The 20624-nt window shown below is 43.3% G+C and overlaps 10 protein-coding genes across 10 annotated transcripts in view; 3 read left to right on the top strand and 7 right to left on the bottom strand.

Moving 5' to 3' along the window:
• Positions 1-3662: 3662 nt before the first annotated feature.
• Positions 3663-3956, bottom strand: PHALS_14616 (uncharacterized protein; the record flags this gene model as incomplete). Its single annotated transcript, XM_024728158.1, has 2 exons — positions 3663-3675; positions 3742-3956. 2 exons carry the CDS (start codon positions 3954-3956, stop codon positions 3663-3665), a joined length of 228 nt encoding a protein of 75 aa, XP_024578663.1.
• Positions 3957-5081: 1125 nt separating this feature from the next.
• Positions 5082-6108, top strand: PHALS_12580 (outer dynein arm docking complex 3; the record flags this gene model as incomplete). The annotated part of the gene is made up of 6 exons (XM_024728157.1): positions 5082-5198; positions 5259-5273; positions 5332-5712; positions 5771-5799; positions 5869-5962; positions 6019-6108. The coding sequence occupies 6 exons, from the start codon at positions 5082-5084 to the stop codon at positions 6106-6108; spliced, it is 726 nt and encodes a 241-aa protein (XP_024578662.1).
• On the bottom strand, positions 6109-7242 carry PHALS_14614 (uncharacterized protein). The gene has a single exon (XM_036407519.1). It carries the CDS (start codon positions 6801-6803, stop codon positions 6540-6542), a length of 264 nt encoding a protein of 87 aa, XP_036263213.1. The 5' UTR covers positions 6804-7242; the 3' UTR covers positions 6109-6539.
• A 2-nt stretch (positions 7243-7244) lies between these two features.
• Positions 7245-8563, bottom strand: PHALS_12579 (gpn-loop gtpase 3; the record flags this gene model as incomplete). The annotated part of the gene is made up of 9 exons (XM_024728155.1): positions 7245-7274; positions 7330-7449; positions 7535-7628; positions 7689-7828; positions 7892-7983; positions 8050-8132; positions 8199-8280; positions 8341-8449; positions 8540-8563. 9 exons carry the CDS (start codon positions 8561-8563, stop codon positions 7245-7247), a joined length of 774 nt encoding a protein of 257 aa, XP_024578660.1.
• A 236-nt stretch (positions 8564-8799) lies between these two features.
• Positions 8800-10542, bottom strand: PHALS_12578 (myosin-like protein; the record flags this gene model as incomplete). Its single annotated transcript, XM_024728154.1, has 2 exons — positions 8800-10119; positions 10267-10542. 2 exons carry the CDS (start codon positions 10540-10542, stop codon positions 8800-8802), a joined length of 1596 nt encoding a protein of 531 aa, XP_024578659.1.
• A 363-nt stretch (positions 10543-10905) lies between these two features.
• Positions 10906-11755, bottom strand: PHALS_12577 (uncharacterized protein; the record flags this gene model as incomplete). The annotated part of the gene is made up of 6 exons (XM_024728153.1): positions 10906-10982; positions 11076-11144; positions 11208-11214; positions 11282-11366; positions 11625-11658; positions 11734-11755. 6 exons carry the CDS (start codon positions 11753-11755, stop codon positions 10906-10908), a joined length of 294 nt encoding a protein of 97 aa, XP_024578658.1.
• A 918-nt stretch (positions 11756-12673) lies between these two features.
• PHALS_12576 (uncharacterized protein) lies at positions 12674-12940 on the bottom strand (the record flags this gene model as incomplete). Its single annotated transcript, XM_024728152.1, has 2 exons — positions 12674-12775; positions 12839-12940. 2 exons carry the CDS (start codon positions 12938-12940, stop codon positions 12674-12676), a joined length of 204 nt encoding a protein of 67 aa, XP_024578657.1.
• Positions 12941-16632: 3692 nt separating this feature from the next.
• PHALS_12575 (Predicted sugar transporter) lies at positions 16633-18269 on the top strand (the record flags this gene model as incomplete). Its single annotated transcript, XM_024728151.1, has 8 exons — positions 16633-16875; positions 16943-17074; positions 17128-17260; positions 17323-17649; positions 17711-17907; positions 17982-18029; positions 18097-18161; positions 18218-18269. The coding sequence occupies 8 exons, from the start codon at positions 16633-16635 to the stop codon at positions 18267-18269; spliced, it is 1197 nt and encodes a 398-aa protein (XP_024578656.1).
• Positions 18270-18387: 118 nt separating this feature from the next.
• On the bottom strand, positions 18388-19400 carry PHALS_12574 (vesicle-associated membrane; the record flags this gene model as incomplete). Its single annotated transcript, XM_024728150.1, has 6 exons — positions 18388-18465; positions 18540-18639; positions 18712-18772; positions 18841-18931; positions 18991-19117; positions 19177-19400. The coding sequence occupies 6 exons, from the start codon at positions 19398-19400 to the stop codon at positions 18388-18390; spliced, it is 681 nt and encodes a 226-aa protein (XP_024578655.1).
• Positions 19401-19541: 141 nt separating this feature from the next.
• Positions 19542-20624, top strand: part of PHALS_12573 (Radial spoke 3) — a gene marked incomplete at both ends in the record, with an annotated part of 1127 nt that continues 44 nt past the window's right edge. Inside the window, 4 exons of the mRNA XM_024728149.1 lie at positions 19542-19688; positions 19747-19876; positions 19931-20088; positions 20165-20624. The exon at positions 20165-20624 is cut by the window's right edge and continues 44 nt beyond it. Coding sequence (XP_024578654.1) covers positions 19542-19688; positions 19747-19876; positions 19931-20088; positions 20165-20624 — 895 coding nt within the window. The remainder of the gene's footprint in view (positions 19689-19746; positions 19877-19930; positions 20089-20164) is intronic.

The raw sequence follows: 20624 nt of genomic DNA, 5'->3' as shown, positions 1-20624 counted from the left end.
TATACGATCACTCGTCACAGTTAGCGTGCGCGGAAATCGACGCTAGGGCTCATCGAGCCTAGAATTTACATCGCTCGATGCCGCGGAGACACGGTCCGACATGGCACCGTGTGCGGAAGATGAGGTTAAGCTCCGCTGTCGGACCAGCGAGACTTGGAGACTTCGTATTTATTGACACAGGGCTCATTGAGCACGGAAGTCGTTTCGTTCCAACGCAGTGTCTAACGGACACGCAAGCCTCGTTGAGACAATATTCGATTGGAACTGGAAATGTTCGTAATCTTAATGGGGGAGAGTGGAACGAAATTACGCATAACCTGGTAACAGGGGGGGTTGACCAGATGGGCATGGTGTGACCACACCCATACAAGAATATGGTTCGGGGCTGGATAGCCTGTAGTTGTACATGTATTCAGACTTTACCATACATATTTAGGAAGGTCTATGCATTTAGGCGGCTTTGCCACAGATAAAAATAAATATAGTCAGTTTTGAATTTAAACCGAAGACTTAACTAGCCTTGGGCTAAAGCTATAATTAATCTTGAGTAAGCGGATTGCGATCCGCTAAAGTCGTACTTGTTCTGAGTATAAAACGAGAGGTCGGTGACCTAACTTACGCTTCCTCAAAGCGCAAAGCCTCGGCAGCCTCGCTGCAGGTTTCTTGCAGACACCATTGCCAAAGCCCAGGATTTTAAAAAACAAGCAGATCAGAGCGATAGGAAGATTAAGTTAGTGTGTAAGATCAATGATCTTGAACTACTTGGCATGACAAAATTACCTGGACATTCAGTGTCCAACTTGGGTAGCAATAGCTTTTGCAAAGATTCATTATGCTGTTCATGGTATTGAATTGCAATGGTGATGCTTAAATCCGAGCCATTTTTACACGCATGCGCCTACATCTTACATTTTGTGAGGGTGGGCTAGAAGTCGCATCTTTTGAGTGGATCGGTCGATCACATTCTATGTTCACTAATAGATGATCGATCTGATAATGGAGTTTCTCATCCTGGCCCCGAACAGTAATCAACACTTCACATCAAAGATTCTTCTCGGCGTACAAACGTCGAAGGATTGCTGGTTTACTGATTCCAACGCTCGAAGGTGATGTCTTCGACATTATCCACAGGTGCGAGAACCTCTTTCAGTGTTGATTGGGAAATACTACGTCGATCAGGACCGGGTTATGTTCGGTTGCGATTTGAAGTCCTGCCAGCGCCAACCTAGCGAAGTAGACAATTCATCTCGTTCTCATCCTCAGGACAAACGAACGTTTAGCTTAGCTACGAAAGCCCTGGGTCGAACTATCTCGATGGCTGAATCGACGCCTTCGATAAAAATATTTCCAGTAGATCCTTTTGTTGCCATCTCGGTCTAGAATAATGGTAATTTCAAAGGGTTCTGAAACTGGATTTTGCCGTTTAGGCGACGAAGTATATAAAGTTAGCTTGTTTACAGGATCGCTTCATTGTTGACCAAGAAGTAATTATCTGTAAAGGTGTCAACAAGTACCAAAGTATTTCTGTCTTTGAGAATGGGATGATGCATTTGGCTACACTTAGCCATCCCATAAAGGTACATTTATATGTACCTTCTGGATGCATTGCAGGAATTAATAACAAATATGATTACTGTTTAAGGGCCCTCTCATGCAGATTTGAGTTCTTATACGAAATCACAAACATTCTGTGTGATCCAGAATGCTACTCGAAGATTCGTACTGGCGTCAAAACTGACGTGTCTCTGCCTTTTAACTCTGGTAACTTTGAGCTTAGCTCAAAATGCCGGCGGACGGTAATGAAAATAGTGAAATAACAGTGTATACATACAACATAATATCAGAAAAAACTTCACGACAGCCTTCATTTTTAAAGCATACCACGCTTTCGATTTGTCTTTATTACTCGTTGCCCAATAATGAACACTAAACAGACACCCGGCTTGTCAAAAAGTTCCTCTACCCATTCTGAACTCTGCATTCAGAGTCCTTTTGCTTAAGCTTCCTTGTTGCGTGATGGGCCGCGAATGTCTCAGCGGCCCTTATCACTGCGATATATACTCGGTAAGGCAGCGGAGACGCTCCCCGATAAAGCTGGCGATAGTGACTGTCTGAGTCCTAATCCGGCACAAATTTTGCTCAAGAAACATACCGCAAAGTCGTTTTTGGAAAGTGAGGCGTTGCCCACCATCAGCCAATCCTCTGTTAGGCCTGCGGGCTCCATGTACGTTACGAGGGTAGAGAGTGTCGCAGAACTCAACCTGACGTCCCGCTCGTCACAAACGGTTGCAGACATAAACGGGCAGCGATTAATCATACGTTTGGAGCAACACCGTGACGAATCCTTTGCAAGCGTGTGCGTGTGGGCCTTCCATGATGCCGATACCAAATCAAGTGCTCGAAAGCAGCGTGCAACGGGGTTACACGTACCCCTGTAAGGAAGGGCGGGTCGCACAAGATTGTGCGACAGTACATGGATGTGTATTGACAAGTTAGTGTAATCACACAGCGGTGTGATTACACCGTAGCAAGTAGCCACCACGTGGCAAAATTGCCAGTGTAATGCATATCACTATATCAATTAGGTTTTGCTATATTAATCATGTTTCACTATAGTAATTAGATAAACTTAGGGTTTTAGATATTGGCTGCTCTGCCACGAATAATACAGTTAAATACAGTTTAATCCTGAACAGAAGTGTTCGTTTGCCTTGATTAAGGTGTTTAGTACCAAAGGCAGCCAATTGTGGCCCAAGGAACGAACGTAAGGTCGGTGACCTTAGCTTAGCTGTCTCTAAGCAAAGAGCTCCGGTAGCCCCGCTGTACAGCGCCTGGGGGCTTATTTAAGTTCACAGATAAACAATTCTTAAAAATACCGCTTAAGATTAGAGTAGCAGTGGTAAAAAAATCCCTACCTCTCTGAACCCTTACTTTAGGTATTAAATGCTGGCGGAAGTGCACTCGGTTCGTGCGCTGAGTGAGGGACACGTCGCGTCACTTGTCTGACAGCTTCGAATCAGTAAAGCATACGTCAGCCAAGGACAATGGTTAATGTTTAAAAATGCGAAACACAAAATGAACGCCCATTACCTTATGTTAATGCTGTAAAGAGTTCTGCTCATCTGGTATCACTACCAGTCATGTGTCAATTTGGAATAAAACCGAGCCTCACTGGATAGAGGGTGAGGCGTTGCACTTCAAATATTATATGTTCTCCTATAGAAATGAGAACGTTGAAAATACCTTAGCCGTAACGGCCTTCATACAAATTGAGCGTCAACCTCCCATGAATTCTCGGAGAGAAGATATCACGATTATCTCACAAGTTCTGGATACATATCTAGTTAACCCGCTGGCCCACGGGTGTTGACGCAGTGAAAGTGGAATACTGCAAGCCTTGATGCTAGAGTAAGTGGTGGAAACATGGAACCAATAGCCTTATGGCGATCCGCTTATAACGCACTTTGAAGCTCTGCTCGACCAAAAGGTATAACAATCCTGCAATTCTCGATGAGAGATGATGTGACTATATTGCAATGCGCAACGACGCATGATAGATCTAGATCACGAATGACGAGAGTTAGGTGATCCTTGCCTTGACACGATCATGATTTTACATCGAGACAAATTAGAGCTTGCGGGGAGCAGAACCATTATGATTATCAGCGCCAATCTCTCAACAAAATAAGAAGGGAATTAGTCCGGCCAGCGTGTTTCAGGCTTGATGAGATTTATGCTCACATGTCTGAATCCCATACCGATTTCCTCAAGAAACGATATTGAACGGGGAGTGCTGCAAACGAGGTGGTCTTCGAGGCCGTGAAAGAAAGCGCCATGCTTCTCTCCACTCTGACTCTTCCCACACTGGAGTAGCTACTTCTTGTCATCTGTGACGCTTCAGTCTTTCTCATAGACTGTAATTTCTTTCGATTGGATATCCGTGGGCAAGACCGCATCACCAGACCAAGACAGTAGACAAGAATATTTTAGCTTATGACACCAACAGCTACTCTGTACGTCTACGAGCTACTGTATCATCAAGGGAAGTTTGTGCCTGATGCAATTCAAACCGCTCGAATGAGCGTCGCTGGTGCATCTAGGTCGAGACCAGCCAACTTTCGGTCATCCCTATAAAAGATTCGGCATTTGCGCCATAATGGTGGTTGCACTACAAGCATGCACAACTCGCCCTAATAAGTAGGGCATTTAATTTTTGAACAAAGTATCTAATCTCGTCCGTTCTTGAGCAGGTAGATGAAGCTTTGATTGCGCAGCGGAACTCTGATTTGGCGGAGTAAAGAGTCGCTACACAAATTACCCATACTGGAAATAGATGAGGCGATATATACATATAAACCATATGCTCATGGTTATCAAATTTGGTGTTTTTTATTTTTGACCTAGGAGAGGTTGACAAAAGATTATGTTGTAAATGATGACCTTACTGGCGCCGTCATTGCATTCAGAGGACATGACGCTTGACCGATAGCCTAAGCGGTTGCACTCGTGCATGTTAAGATATCTTGATAATCGTCATAGTGAAAACTCAACTGTGACATCCTTCTCTTCTGTCTTGATGTGCATTTTTCCTTTTGCGTCAATTGCGCGTCAAACTGTTGTGATAGCAATCTGAGCAAAGAGGTCTCCTTTAATCAGGTCAACTTCTTTTTCAAGAACTTCGCTGATTTTTACTCAATTTAATCAACGACTGGTCAGCGAACAGGAAGAAAGTGTGGGCAAGGTGTGTTATTTCATTCACTTTAGCAAGTACAATAAGCTTGCAACTCTATCTTACGACTTTGAATGCCTATCTCGATCTTCTTGATCTTATCTTCTTCTGCTTTGATCTATCGTCCGCTCAATCAGCGCATAAGACAGCACTAAGAGTACTTCCGAACGCTCAAGAGCGCACGTGTGTACATACTTTTGCTTCTTGTACATTGCCGTGTGCACGTTCAGCACAATTGACAGTGTTGGACGTAGATATTCGCTGACAAAAAATTCTATACGTTACATTAGCTCAGTGAATATTTATACATTGTACGTCATTTAGTCAATCCGCTTCCTAACGAAAACTTGTGATGGATGCCCCGAAAAGCGGGACTGGCCTTAGCATAGAAGAGCAAATCCAGTTGCGGCGAATTTTTCGATTGCTAGCATTTGATACGCCTTTGCGACGACTAGAGCACAAGCTCGAGGTGGGGGGTTGCATGAAATGTAGCGCATATCAAAATCTAACCATATTTTAATCCTTGCAGAAATTGCCGGAAAAGGTACATGCCATCGTTCTAGAAAGCTGTAACACTAAGCTCACGACGCCATATGTTGCAGCCACAAGCTATTGGAAAACGATGTAAACCGTTGGACAACAATGCAAAGCGAGATCGGTACGAGAAGGAGAAGCTTAAGTATCTTGCCACGCTGCAAGACGAAGAGAATCTTGGCAGGGAACTTGTCAGCTCGAAGTATCGAATCGACTTGAAGGCTCTGACGACTATCTATAAGCAACTCGGCTATCCGCTTTCTGGGCAGGAACAGAGTCATTTGGTAGAAATGATTTGGCAGGTGAATGACAAACTAGATGGTGCTATTTGTTTCGACGAATTTGTCAATAGCTACGTGAGGTCGCGAAACGATCGTTCAGGTCTTGAGCCATCCGAGCTGTTCTTCCTTACATCATTTCTCATGATTGACAAAAAGTGTTGCGGCAGAGTATGTTTTCCTAAAACTAGCGATCCGAGAGCTGTGCTCATGTTTCATTGTGCCATAGATTGCCTTGGACGATGCAATGGGAATTCTGTGAGTGTTAGGCTTTTATACTTGATGATGTTTGTATATTTCATTAGCTACTACTATCTGCTATCGCAGTTACAAGAAATATGGTGAGAGTGTGGATCGTGAGATGGAACTTCACTTTGGCAAGCTTCTAGACAATGATGTTCACTCTGTCGAGTTCGTGGAGGTACGTACGAATGTGGCTGTATGATACGTATCGTAAGGTCTCACCCTCAATTTTAGTTTCAAAACGCCACCTTGAAACGTTTAGGCGAGCTTATCGACGAGCATGCTCATTTTGCTAGACCGGACAAGTTTTGCAAAAAGCTCTGACATTATTGCAAAGAACGGTTTACTTGTTGCTAAAATAACTTCTAATGGACGTTCAACTTGAGCTCTGATGTACATCTATTCGCTTTGACTTTGATTTGAGCCTGAACTTTATCCACAGGCTTCACTACTACTTAACGCAAAGGTTTGCGCCCGTGCTGCTAGTAATGGAGGCATATCCGCAGCCAAACATTTGTATTTGGAACTCAAAATTTTGGATCTGTGTGCACTGGATTTTATCCACGACGAAATGACTTCGCTCACCGTCACTTGACCCGCTACAGTGTTTTCCGCTAGTCCAGGATTTAAGTGACTTGTTGCTTTAGCTCGTGACCTTGTGTAACAAATTCATGCCACGTTATATCTGTCGAGCAACCTGTTGAAGTTTGCAGTTTATGCAGAGCTTTCAAAGTCCACGAGTTGTGCGCTCTTCGTCAACAACATTCAACATATGATATGATAGTTGGTCTCAAATACCTTCTTGTGTCGTTGGTACTCTTGACGATGGTATTTAAGTCAGTAAATGCTTTGAAGCACGCCGAGTCGTCACAATAGCGATGGAAAGAACGATGGTACACAAAAAAAGTAGATGCTCCATCTTCGAGCAACAGTCTGTAAAAGAAATTTAAGCCTGTATGAGAAGTCTGCGAGGTAGGAATATCCATTCGAAAATTTTGCTCTAGAAAAGCCACCAGCATTTCTACGATCACACCATTTTGAATTTTCTTTGAACGGTGTACCTGCTGTGTTGATGTCAGACGCCTATGTCAGAGACAGTCATAGTCACAGAAAGCAACTACTTCCGGTCCATCACGCAAGTGGTCCGTGGTGTCCTCGCGTGATGGACGGAAAAGGTGAATTACAAATTCACTTCTAAATCTTCAAGGGACACACTAGCAAACATATTTTAAGATGATCAAAACACTGCGGAGTTTCATGTTAGCACCCTCATCATTGTTCCTATTCATTGTAGCTGGCTTATCCACCGACCAGCTTACACAATGTTCAGTGAGCTCTTCACTTCAAATCTTTGCGTTGCTTTTTTTGATGTGTATAGAAGAGTGTCGTCATGATCGCACACCAAAAAATTGTCTGTGAACTAGATATTAATCAAAATTAGCGGGTCATGAAAAGGGCATCTATTCGTCGGGATCTCGATTCTTCGGCTCCTACAAAAAAAGTCAATTAGCCCGGCAACTACACAGCAACTTAAAATTGCTATACCTGCGGCTCCAGGTCTTCCCCGTAATTGATCGCATGATCTACGTGCATAAGTACCGTTTCAATACTCTCCTCGCGATTAATATTCATCGGGACGAAAGCAACCATACTAAAGTCATCAATCTGTCTCCGCATGGTTTGATCATTGCATCTGTGTCAGCGGCCCTATTTAACACACCAACTGACAAAGTACTTCTAATCGCCGTACCACATTGCAGATCGCCGCGCTTAGAGGACGCCACTTTGGATCAGTTGCGTTTGCAAGGTTTTCAAGAAGGTAACTCCCTGATGGATCCAGATATCTATCGAGTATACAATCTTCAGAAACCACCGCTTGTGTGAACAAACAATAGTCAACGTACTTTGACATTTCCTTCTCGTCCACTAAATCGCACTTCGAAATCACATTGATGTGAGGCAGCTCTAATTGTACCATAGCCGACAGAGAGCAGAGAACACCCGAAATGAACTTGGTTGGGTCGGCAATAAATAATGAATCAATCTAGACATCAGGACAGAGTGATAAGCAAGTACATATCTCAATCGTCAGTAGAAGTAAGCGTACCAAGTAAACGCAGCAAATATTAAACCCCCAATCCTTTAATGTATCGCAGAGTTGCTTCATTACTGGAAGGTGTGAGTATAGTTCGATCTGACCTTTACATCGAATTCCAACATCTCAGCACTAAGATGATCCTTATGTATCTGAGAGACAATACAAACCTGGACAATCGAAAATAAAGTAGTCTTCGTCGCTATACTCCCCTAGCAGATCCTGCAGCCAGTCTAGGTTTTGAACAAGATATCTGGATGATACCAGCCTATTATCAGCATTAATCAAATATTACAGGTGACGGCAGTCAACTACGTACTCCATGCAATAGAGAAGTCCACCATTTGGTCCATAGCCGAGTTCCTCCATTACGTCTTCCACGCTAATCAGATCCCGAATGTCTGAATACAATCATAAAGTTTTCTTTTGTTTTCTTTTTGGGCTCAATTAGCTGGGCGTACCAAAAGCCACAGGGTATTCGAAATGGTCAGCGGCTGGGTCCAAATTTACCACGTAAGTCATGCGACCAGATGCAGCGCAGAACTCGTGCATATTATTGCAGTACGTCGACTACCAAGTCAATTAAATAGTAGTAATAGACACATTCATTTGTCAATCTGACTGGGTTTTAAATTATTTAGAATGGCTTCATTGCAGCACCTTGCCCGTGCCTGCAGGGCCCATGACCATCTGACAGCAGCGCATTTTTGCAGCTTGAATTAATGACCAAACAATCAAATTTTCTTATATTTGTATTTTGAATACAATTTTGCTGTTCAATCAGAGTATTCAGAATTTCGAGGTGAAGAATTAATGAAGAATATACGACAGTTCGAAAATGAAAATGTATTGTTAACGGCATCGCACATTCGTGGACGACGATCACTAAAGAGCAACGTCGTATCTTCCGACATTTTTCTCTATGGAACAAAAGAACTGCGTCCAACAATGCAGCTGGTTCTCTTGCCCTCAGCTTCGTCCCAAGAGCAGCCGACAACTCGACCCATAAACGCAGACGACCATAGTCCAGTACGGTCCGACGAGCTCTGCTTCGCCAGCTTTGCCCGCTCATCAAACACGTTGCTACAAGTTTTGCACACGCGTTTTAAGTTCGACCGTTCATCCGATGGATTGCGATCGATGTGACCAACAAATGTCGATGGAAACGCCTCGCTCTCAACCGATACATGGGAGCAGCGACCACAGATGAGACGTCCACAGTGGCGACAGTGGTGACGACGTACACCAACACCAAGACGATTGAAGTCGCGCAAACAGATCATACAGTTCTTGCGTTCTGAATCTGGAACCCACACGGGTGGAAACGCAATTTTGCCAAGAAGCTGACGCAATACTTTGCAATCCACCTTATCAAACACCATGCAACCGTCTGCATCTTTTGCATCCAGACGAGCACCATATCGTACGAGTCGATAGCCAATTTCAAAACATTGAAGCTCCAATGCCTTGTGCAGCAGTGTACCGTTTCCAAGCGGGCTGTTTGGATCCGTATTGTGCTGCAGTAGCATCTCTGCAATCAACGGGTCGTCACGCTTGGTTGTGAGCAGATGCACGGCCAGTGGCGTTTGGTTACGATTATTCACGCACGAGGTGCTGGCGCCACTTTCTAGAAGAAATTTGGTGATCCGGCGCGACTTGGCTGCCGCTAGGTGTAGTGGTGTGTTCCTCCGGTTGTCTACGGCATCAATTAGCAGTCCACGAGTTCGCTTAGCGCACAGTAACTTGACCGCGAGAAATTGGCCAAATCGCACGGCAATATGCAAAGCTGTCTGACCATGGACGGGGTCGCGTTCTATGAAACTTGTTGTTTGGTCTTCTAGATGATTTCGAAGCACTTCGAGGTTGCCCGTTTTTGCAGCCCGCAGAAAGTCAGATAATCCCTCGTCCGCCACACGCAGACCGAAGTGCATGACAGAGCCACTTAATAGATCCGAACTGCTGGTCTTCGAAATGCCGCGACTGCTGTCAAACATATTACTGCTCCGGTGGTGTCCGAGCTGATCATCCGTGCTAGTGCCCTCGTGCTTCATGTTGTTGTAGCTGCTTTGAAAATTTTCCGGGGCCAAGCTGTCACGTGACATCATCATATTCATCTCATGAAGCTTGACGTCACTAGGTCGGTAGCGCATCATGCTGTCACGATAGCCGTTGTCGTTACTACTAATGTCTTTACGAGAGTCTGTAGCTAGAGCCAAATTCGTTCTCTCCGAAGATAGATGCTTGATTGTCAATGTTTGCCTCGTTAATATTTCAGAAGAATAGTGGTCATCATCAGCCTCCTCATCATCTCTATCATTCACGCAGTGCTTCTCCTGATTGTCTTCTTTGTGACTGCTGACGGATTCCGGGGACACTGGACTAGACACCTGCGTGTCTGTAACCGAAATGGTCGAGGACTTCTTCATAAGACTGGATGGAAACGCTGGCTGCAGACTGTCACTTGGAGCCATCATCCAAACCGGATCGTCCGATACGTCGTCGTCACTATCCTCGTAATACGGAGACTGTTGGGAATACTGCTGCGTTGGCTTGTGGATCGAAAGATTGCTACGCGCAGGTGGCGCGTTGTTATTCACCAGACCTTCATGGTACGGCATGTACGCAAGGTCCAGCTCGTTACAGCTACTGCGAGATTCCAGCATTTTCGATGCGTCCGGGACTTTGAAGTATGCACGGAATAGACTAATGCCTTTAACACAGCACAAGTGTCGGAGCAAATCGACCAGTGGGTGCCATCAGTTGTCATGTGCTTGTTGCAGCTGTAATAGCTGCCTTTTTCTGCGATGATGTACTGGTTCATGCATAGTAGAGGTGTGACCGACAGTACGAGATGCTGCTTTAGATTGCAGAGAATATTCCAAGCGCTAGATTGTATCGTTCATGTATTTTAAGGTTATGAGGTATATAGGACGAATAAAAACGTTTTGGTAAACCTTGAAGTGGTCGAGTAATACCATAAGCCTGGTGAACTGCATATTATTTCAGTAATTATGTATCGTCTTGAGCTATTTTCTTTGAATTATCTTGTAAGGTGAAGCGTTAAGATTGTAAATCCAAGTAAAGTGTGCGCTCGCTACAAGCACTAGAAAAAGGAGCAGAATACAACAACAGTCTGTTAGCTAACAACATTAGAAATGGCACAATTACAAGACTAGCAATTCGCATGTGATCTTACCACGATGTTCTGTAAGAATCAAGCCCTCTTCTGTACTAGTCAGTGAAGAGAAAAACTTTACAACCACTTCTGCGTACTTCAAGAATCACTTCATGATAAGACGTTCTTAGTAATTAAAAGCACCTGGTCAACCTGATGACTATCGCAGTGATCCATCGTTAGATGAGCATTGTCCAATTTTCAGTGGATGGTTCGTCATTACAAACATCACATGCATCCTCAACCAACTTTGTGGTATAAAAGCCAACAAGCACCCAATAATGTTTGCAAGATACAGGCTTCAGCAAGGAGCTGTAAGCGGCAAAACGAGATGTCGACAAACGAACATTCAGATCAAGGCATAGCAGATAAGTTAGAATCATTTCACTTATATATTGTCGATTCTAGCAGTAAAGTACAACAAGTTACAAAGCATCGATTTGTAAGTTTTTGTTTACGTCGTTTACGTGCTTGCACCAAAGGCGGTATAGTGCCACGGATCAAGGGATATCACAGGTGAATCATATGGTCAGAATCTCGTTAGCCAGCCGCTAATCCAAAATTTTCAACCCCTCTCCTCTTTTTTGGAAGTCCAGCACCTGCCCTACGCATCAAAAAATGTTAAAATTGTAAAGCTTCGGTCTACTTTTTTCAAAAGCCATGACTGCAAGCTGATTACCATCATATGTTGGTCGTTGCATGTACGATAATATATTACAACGCTGGTCTCACGATATCCGTTTACGATCAAGGAATGTATTTGTGGCGCAGCAATATTAGTCAAGGCTGTCGAACTAGGGGGAGAGTGAATTTATTGATTTGCTATGCCAGAGCTCATGGTGAAAATTTAAATCCACACCGTGGGATAATCTTTTCAGATGAATTGGCTAAGTAAGACATAGTCTTTAGAGCACAAATACCTGAAAAGGTGATCCTCCCTCCCCCATGTTTTCAATACATGATGCGATATGTATCTATTCTGACTTTGCATCCAAACATATCAGATAGAGTATTCGTGATTTAGAGCATAGTCGGCTGAGCAGTTGTATTTCTACTGCCACGGTTACTGATTTCTGCTGCAACGACATAAAACTTCTTCGGAAGTGAGACCACGAATCAGCAATGGCAGCAAGTAGTACTCCAATTAGTAGCTTATACGATATTGCTAGCTCAGCAAAGGGATCAAGCTCTGCAACCCTGTCATTGTCGTTAACTTTGCAAAGTCATTGAATGCTTATCACCCGTACTCTTAAGACGTAAATATGTCCGTAAACCTGTGAGAAACGTGCGGCGTTAAGTAAGCGTAGCTAATGGTGCTCCGCTGGAGTCCAAATCCATACATTTTCGACAAGTACTTCACAATAACGTTTTGAGATTTTATTTTGTTATATGACGAGCTTGGTTGTGGTGTCGTAGCTAGCGTCGTCGGATGATGTTGCAAATATCAAGGCGAGAAAGTACAAGTGAATATGCACTAGATACATGTGGGAAAATTTTTCAGATAACCTGTTCGATGACAACTTATTCTCGTGCTGGAACTGATGAGTAGGCACTCTTTCCACGTGTCCACGCAACAAAGAGGATCGCGATGCAAGGTGCTCTATATTAGATGATAAAGACTAGAATTGCTCATTCTGGTAGTAGGTATTCTGTATCTGAGGTTTTCTGCCCTCCAAGTAGGCCAATACCTGGCCCAATTGGAACTTGACCTCATCGTTTATCTGTACAGTTAGATAAGCAAGAACAGTCAGGCGAAGTTCAGTGCACTATCCTATCAAACGAACCATTAAGTCGGTACTTTCTTCCTCTTCCTTATCGCTCACAAACTTTTTAATTAGCTTGGCTGCCGTCTTCTCGCTGATCGCTGTTGTCTTTAGCACTTCCATCGGAACCGATAACTTCTTATTAGGCTAGCGGTATACCGCTTTAATGCAAAAGTATTGTATTATTTGTAATTTAAGCCAATTGTAGAAGGTATTAGTTGTAATTCTTACCGTTTTCAAGAGTACTTATTGTAATTCTGACCAATTTTGACAAGTTTCCCTTGAAAAAGTGTCGGCCACCAAATCGCGGTTAGAAAAGTAAATATATTAAAATGACAGCTCAGTTGAAAATTGCTATGTATTATCGTATTACACGGCTATACCTACCCCTCCCTGAATACGATATTACATTGCTGTTTTTTTTCTTGCTTTTACGAGTCGCCAGCTCGAATTCCAGTTAAGTGAGATTATTTGAGTGAGTGACTTACTTTTTATCATTTGTATACCCGGTATCCCGTTGGCTATATGGAATTCTTCGAACTGGTGACCACTTGGTCAACGGATCAGTGCTCAACAACTGCACCAGGGGGACTCAGCTCAGGTCTACTATTTAATTACTTTTTATTGTGAATATGATGAGTCATTCGCTACGTCGTGTTTTGATTATGAGCAAAGACGTACAGTCGAGCCCTATTCCGTCTTCACTTTGCTTCGCACACACATACCTCGTTCCTTGCATGTTATAAGTACTTAATGACAGTAGAAACTTACAATAAAACATTACATTATGCTGAAAATTTATTTGAACACAGTGTAGGACCTGAAATAGTAAACAAAGTTTTTTCTATATGCATGATGTTGTAACAACTCTCCATCAGTTTAAATGACATGTGTAGTGAACAGCGAGTAAAATTCGGGTCCGGACTGTCAAACTAGTGCTGGTATACCGGTCAGATACCCGTAAGTTAGCCGACTATATATCTGAGGAAAAGGATAATGGGTAACCAACTTAGAGATAAACACAAGTTTCGCGAGCGAAAGCCTTTGAATTCTACTATCTACCGCATCGCCTTCGACTTTGCCACCGCACCACACCATTTAATGTTCAGGAGGACACTGCATTGGCCGTGGCGATCACCTGCCTTGCAATGGAGGATTTGCAGCTTCTTTTGGTACAATGCGAATAAAGCATGGTCTTGTCTGGAGTCGCACTTTGGAACAAAATCTTGGCAAGCAGTCACGTTCTTCGTCGACGGCAATATTAGTGAAGGTGACGATGTGCTAGAGCTCATTAACATCTTCAACACCCTTGTGGAAAAACTCATACCGCGGGAGTTCCAGTAAGAGAGGCTCGTGAAGGCAATGGACTGCCAATGCCTTTTTTACGCCAAAAAACACTGACCATGATAATGTGGTAGGTGCTGTGAAGATGCCAGTTTGTACCTCTCGTATCTTGACTCGGTCACATGGGTGGACTAAGCGCCATCGTGAAAAAGAAGTATGACATTGGAATTGCCGTGACGTCAATTATTCAGTGGGAAGTATGTAATGAGTGTGTGCTGGATAATTAGGATGAGTCTTATAAATTATATTCGACCAAACCCAAACAAACACTAGGAATTGCTCATAGCGACGTATGTGGTCTCACGAAGTCGCAGTGACCAAACTTGGCACAGTCTAATGAGACTGATCGTTAGACGAAGGCGATCAATCTGACTTTGACTTTAAGGATCCTCTGTGTAAGAACGACATCACAGGTCACTGTCACAGGAAGCAGTGATGTTGATTCTACGATGCAAACGACAGGTCTGATCGCAAAACGCGATAAGTGATGGCAGCGGTTATACGTGGTGTTTTGTAGAGGCTTATGACGTACCTTCAGTGGGATGATATCGACCACGTATTAGTCGGTAATGGAATGTAGCAACGTCGCCGAATGGAAAAAGACGTGCTACTTGAAAGTCGCTGCAGAGTGCAGAAGCAAAACTTTGTCGGTGGTTGTAGTGCCTCAAGATCGGTCGACAATTGCTCGACTGTGGGTGTCCTGCATAAAGGAGAACCAAGCGAAAAAATTTAACGATTGGAAGTGCGATTCAGACAAAACTTTGTCGGTGGTTGTATTGCCTCAAGATCGGTCGACAATTGCTCGCCTGTAAGTGTCCGGCATAAAGGAGAACCAAGCGAGAAAATTCAACGAATGGAAGATCGATTCAGATCCCGGGTTTCTTAAACGTGCGGCATAAACTATGAAGAAACATATACGCTAGTAGCTAAGCTTGAGTCAATCAGAATTCTATACAATCTGACGGTGAAGTTCACATTGTCAGTGTACCAGATTCACGTAAAGACAGCTTTCCGAAATCAGCAGCCCGACAAGGACTCAAATTATGCAACCACTTAGATACATTGATGAAGAGAACCCAGTCCACGCTTGCCCTTTCGACCGCTTGCTCCACGGTCTTAAGTAATCACTTTGAATGTGAATCAGACCATCAGCAATTTCAAAAGACGCGAGGCTTCACGATGAGCGAACCCAATTACTGCATCTACGATTGGCGAGACGTGTAGAATTATTGTCTTCTCGACTCTCTCTGCGGATGATTTGTTCTTTGCGAGTATCATGACGCGTTGCTCGAATCAAAGAAACATGCACTCAATGATTGATCGGGCCTGACTGACTTATGACACCTCAGGTACTTACTTGGCATGAGAATTGAACATGATGTGTTCGCCGGGACCGTGTTGTTGTACCAAAATAATTTGCAAAAAATCTTTGGTATGGAAAAGTACCTCTCAAGACACCTCAAGGCTTGAGAATATAGCTGCCCAAAGCCATGTGCGATGACATACAACTATATCGAACGTGCCGTTAACAACGCATTCGGCTGCTTGGCATACTTCATGGTTGAGTACCGACCGGACCTGGTGTAATGGAGGTCTTGGCCAGCTCTTAGAAATGTGTCACACACTGGCAAATACTCAATACATGCTCCACTGTTTCACAAAGACGCGCAGCTTCAAATTCCAAGCCAGTAAAGATAGGCATCGATGCTGCTTAGATGCGAATTAAGGTGGAGCCATCGAAACTTGACGCAGTAGAAGTGGCTACGAAGTCATGATGAACGGCAAATATATCAGCTGAGAAAAACAGAAGCAGCGCGCGGTGGTACCGTAATCGAAGTAGGTGAGGTGCATTATGTTAGCGGGCGCAATTGGCTCCAGGCATTTTTGCGCAAATGAAACGGTAAGATCCTGCAAAAAAATTTAAGACGATCAAGGCTCTGACGCGCTAGCTAAATTTTCCCTGAATTTCACAAGCGCACCAAGCATATCGACATCTGCTCGCCGTTTGGGCGTGAGAAGATCGATAAAAGTCAAGTTGTGTTACCGCAATCGAATGTACCTACATAAATTTGTCAGGACATGATGACCAACCTTGCTTTCACCGTTTGATTCAAAATCTCCGGGACAATTTTGGGATCAAACCAGTCGAATGCGAGCATTGAAGAGGGTCTTCTCAAAAAGCAATGGTATACCAGGCAGGTCGGTAAGTCAACAGATGAGCGACAGAAGAGTAGACGACATGATATTGAATAACAAATTTAATGGTAGCAACGAGTTTTGCAAGCTAAGAAGCGCTCGGTTCAATTTTCTTTTAACTTTCTAGTGCACTTTCAAAATATGTATTTTAAAATGATAAATTAGGTTTGACCGATGTGGTAATTTCATGGAAAATATTGTAAAAAGTATGGAGTTGGTTCGGGTTTCTTCAAAAATTAGTGCATCTAACATCTTAAGTGTGTCATATATTCGATATGTCCACAGCCGGCTTTTTCCAGTGGCCTCAGTGGGCGTCTGTTTGCTGTTTGGGTCTACTGAGCTGTCTTTTGCTCTTGCACAGTTTTGAAATGTATATGCTGCGAAGGCCTAGGCATGCGCTTGGCAATGTTACAAAAGACAAATCTTTTGCCAAGTTTCAAAAGCAGTATCTGGTTGTTTACGGGCTAGTCATGTTTGCTGATTGGCTGCAGGGTACGCACATGTACAGCTTGTATCAGGTGGGTAGCAGCACGATTTACAAAATGGTGCTTCAGCGTAAACGTTACTTTCGTCTCTACTGAACAGAGCTACAATATGAATGTCAGCACGCTATTTCTGACAGGATTTGTGTCATCCTTGCTTTTCGGTAAATTTGTTGGAATATTGGTCGATAAATACGGACGGCGGAACGCATGCTTCATGTATTGTATATTAGAGGTAAGTATCATGGCACAGAGACAAAATGGAGATCTGATGGTTGATCGGAGTAGATCATTATTAATTTATCCGAAGAAGTACCAATTATGGCTGTGCTCATGGTTGGAAGAGTCCTCGGTGGAATTTCGACATCACTTCTTTTCTCATCGTTTGAAAGCTGGATGGTTTTTGAGCATCGAAGACGAGGTGGTTTCTATCAATGTGCTTGCTTCCTTTGGAGTTTTAGGCTAACAATATCAATTTTTCAGGTTTTGCAGAATGTTTGATGGGAGAAACGTTTGCACTTGGGTCCGAAATTAATGGAATTGTAGCAGTGCTTGCTGGGTTTGCCGCTCAGCTAGCCGCTGATATTTCCGGAAGTATTGGTCCATTCCGAGCGGCAGTTATTGTGACTGCCATTGCTGCATTAATTATAGTCTCTTGGCCTGAAAATTATGGAGCGATGGTCGAATATAAACAGAAGAATGCCTGCGTGACTGAGGATAAATTCAGCCGAGATGAAATTGTCTTGACAAACAATTCGTACGCTTTAGGTATATGCTATTCACTTTTTGAGGGAGCGGTGTACGTCTTTGGTACAATTTGAATTTGTTCTATGGTTAACGTTTGTGAGCTAATTTTTATATGATATTTAAGTGTTTTTGTGGTTTCCCTCCCTACAGGCAGTCGTGCCAAATGGAGATATGCCAGGTGGGCTAGTTTTTTCGTGTTTTATGTTGTGCATCGCAATCGGTGGCAAGCTTTTCTCTGTGATTAGCAATTTTGGCATCCGTGAAGAGATGTTGTTGCTAGCAACTACTGCTGCATCTGTTGTTGCGCTACTTATACCAACAGTGCGACTCACAGAAATAGATTCTATTTTTTATCTGGAGGTAGCTAATGAGTATCGCTGCTCTTGTGCTAGCAGGTTTCAAACGATTATCGATGGATTTTAGGTGGATTTCTGGTCTTTGAGGTGAGTGCAACAACTGCAATCTTCCACGCTGGTCGTTTCTAGTATGCTCACAATGTTGTTTGCAAAGATTTGCGTTGGACTGCAATCACCATGTTGCGCAACCCTGCGCGGCAAATATTTCTCAATCACAAAGTTAAGCACTATGCTTTCACTATTTCGAGTTCCAACGAATTTGTTAGTGCTTCTAGGGATTGGCGGCTCAAGCTACTTTGCAAGCAGTCAACTCTACTTTGGATGTAGTGCTGTTCTTGTCGTAGCGACTATATACGCTCGAAAACTCGAGCGAGCTTCAATGCCATATCCGACGTCACGAAATAAACGAAAGAAGCATTAAGTATATGTGGCTCAGTCACACTCGTTAATTCCTATCTATCTCTTTGTTGCTGCTTCCAAAGAATTTGGCTCTGATATACAAAACTATAAGTATGAGGAATAGCTGAGACAAAGGACGACAAAGATTAGAAGAATGAGCAAAGTAACGACAAAACATTTTAAGGGCAGCAAACGTACCGCAATTATTGCTCCAATCGCAACATTCATCTTAAGATTTTCCCACCATAAGTGACGGCGAAGATTTTTACTAGACTTAGCAAACGCCGCAGACTGAGAGCTACGCGAGACATCAAAAGCAAAAGTCAGACCTTATAGAGTTAGAGATTTATTAAGGTACTTCTATCCGCACTTGAGTTGGTCCGTCTTGTCCACAAGAAGTTCAATTTTATCGCCACGTTCCAGCACTTTGTCTATTCAGCATCGCAAAAGTCAGCAAAGTTTTAGCCCAGTATTCATGACCAATGAGTTAACAACGTACTGATGTTGTTTTGCATATTGTTAGTAACATTGTCCAGATCTTTTCTTAGCGCTTGCAGCTTCTCGACTCCTTTGTCCGATGAAAACATTTCCTATCGAATAGCTAGTCAGAATCCAAATGACGTTTTCCATGCACCAAGCATAAATCTACCATTTGATTCTTTAAAGTTGGGGCAAAGTCTCGATTCATGTCCAGCTTTAATTTTGTAGCCTTGCCTCTTATGCCAAATTGGTTGTCAAAGAGCTGATTAATGTGCTTTAGAAATAGCGCTGCTGAGCTGCCACATCGATCGTATTAGTTCAATACTCCACTTTTTACATCAGATAGAAGCTGTACCTCTTGCCAAATGCCGCATTGGTGACGCAAACATAAGCCACTTCATTGTCCACACGGTAGCTGTACGTCTTGCCATCGAATTCCATCGCCTCGACCGCGTCATCTGTTAAATTGATTTTCTTCAGTAACTTTTGGGCGAATTCGTTCATGCGTTTGTCGCCGCCGTTGCTGTGCTCGACAAGTGGGCAGTGGCTATTGGCCACGACACAGTAATAGATAGACATTGTGTCGTCGGGTTAAGAAATGCCATACTACATCAAGCAAGTCGGTTTTTTCTGGTCTAGTAATCGTACTTTATAGGCAATCACGGTACAGTCTGTCTTGAACGACGTTTGACTGCCAAATGTTTTCATTTCTAGCCAGAAATGGAGCAAGAACTCTTGTACTCGCATGCGACCAAACCTCGGCCCGTGCAGACGAAGCGCAATAAAGCTCAAAATGACAGTAATAAGATCGCTCCAGTCAATATTATGCATGACCCAAGAATACTACGCGGCAGCATGTTTGCCTCGGTCGGTGCTGCAACATCGTCTATTTAATTGCTTTAAAATGATGGAATTTATTACTTAGATTACTGCGTCGAAATTTGAAACGAAGCGGGAGACAATGAAAAAGAGAAAAAGCGCATTCATAAAAAAAAGAAGCAATAATTATGCGCATCCCGTGAATTTGGAGACGCGAATGGGGTCGTCGAAAGCATGTAAGTGAATTTTTGCATTTTCATTATGGATTATTAAGGTCAATTTTGTGGAAGTCACTTCGATCTCGCTCGACGCACATTTGATCGAAGAGCCGGCATCAACATTAGAGTATGACTCGTTTAGCCAAACAGACGCCTTTCTACCTCGTACAGCGCCCACAACAAGCGACAATTTTATCCTACGAAGGACAGGTATTGAAATTTCCACACAGGCAGGTTTTTATTGTGCAATTTACATTGACGCGTTAATTGTGTTTTTTTATCTTGTGCTTGTTATGTATTTTACAGATTGAAGAGTCTGATAGGTTGTTTGAATATGATAGTGAGGTGAAGCCGCTGTTGAATGTGTTGGTGAACAAAACCCTCGCGCAGGCGTTGCAGGAAGTGAAGGAAGAGCGAGAAATGAAGATGCTGCATTGTGAACACACCATACTGAACACTGCAATAAGTGATGAAAAATTTGCTGAGCGTGCGTTGGAGGAGAAGTCAAAAGAGGCAATCCGTCGAAAAGAGCGTATTAAAGACGAGAAAGCCGAACAATTGAGATGTGATCAGATAATGCGCGAGAAACTAGTTGCGTGGCATTCGGCGCGGCCATTGGTCTTGGAAGTCATTAACCAGGCAAATCAGACACTCCAGACGATGGGTGTCTTTTACGACCCCAAGTTCATTAGTCTGTCTAATTGGCTCATTAAAGACGTGTACAACGGTATAAACAATGTTTTTCAGCTGCGAGTTTTATCGACGG

The sequence above is a fragment of the Plasmopara halstedii genome (genome assembly GCF_900000015.1).
Source record: "Plasmopara halstedii genome assembly, contig: Scaffold_614, whole genome shotgun sequence".
Taxonomy (NCBI): domain Eukaryota; phylum Oomycota; class Peronosporomycetes; order Peronosporales; family Peronosporaceae; genus Plasmopara; species Plasmopara halstedii.
The sequence above is the reverse complement of the archived record's forward strand: the minus strand, read 5'-3'. Positions and strand labels throughout refer to the sequence as shown.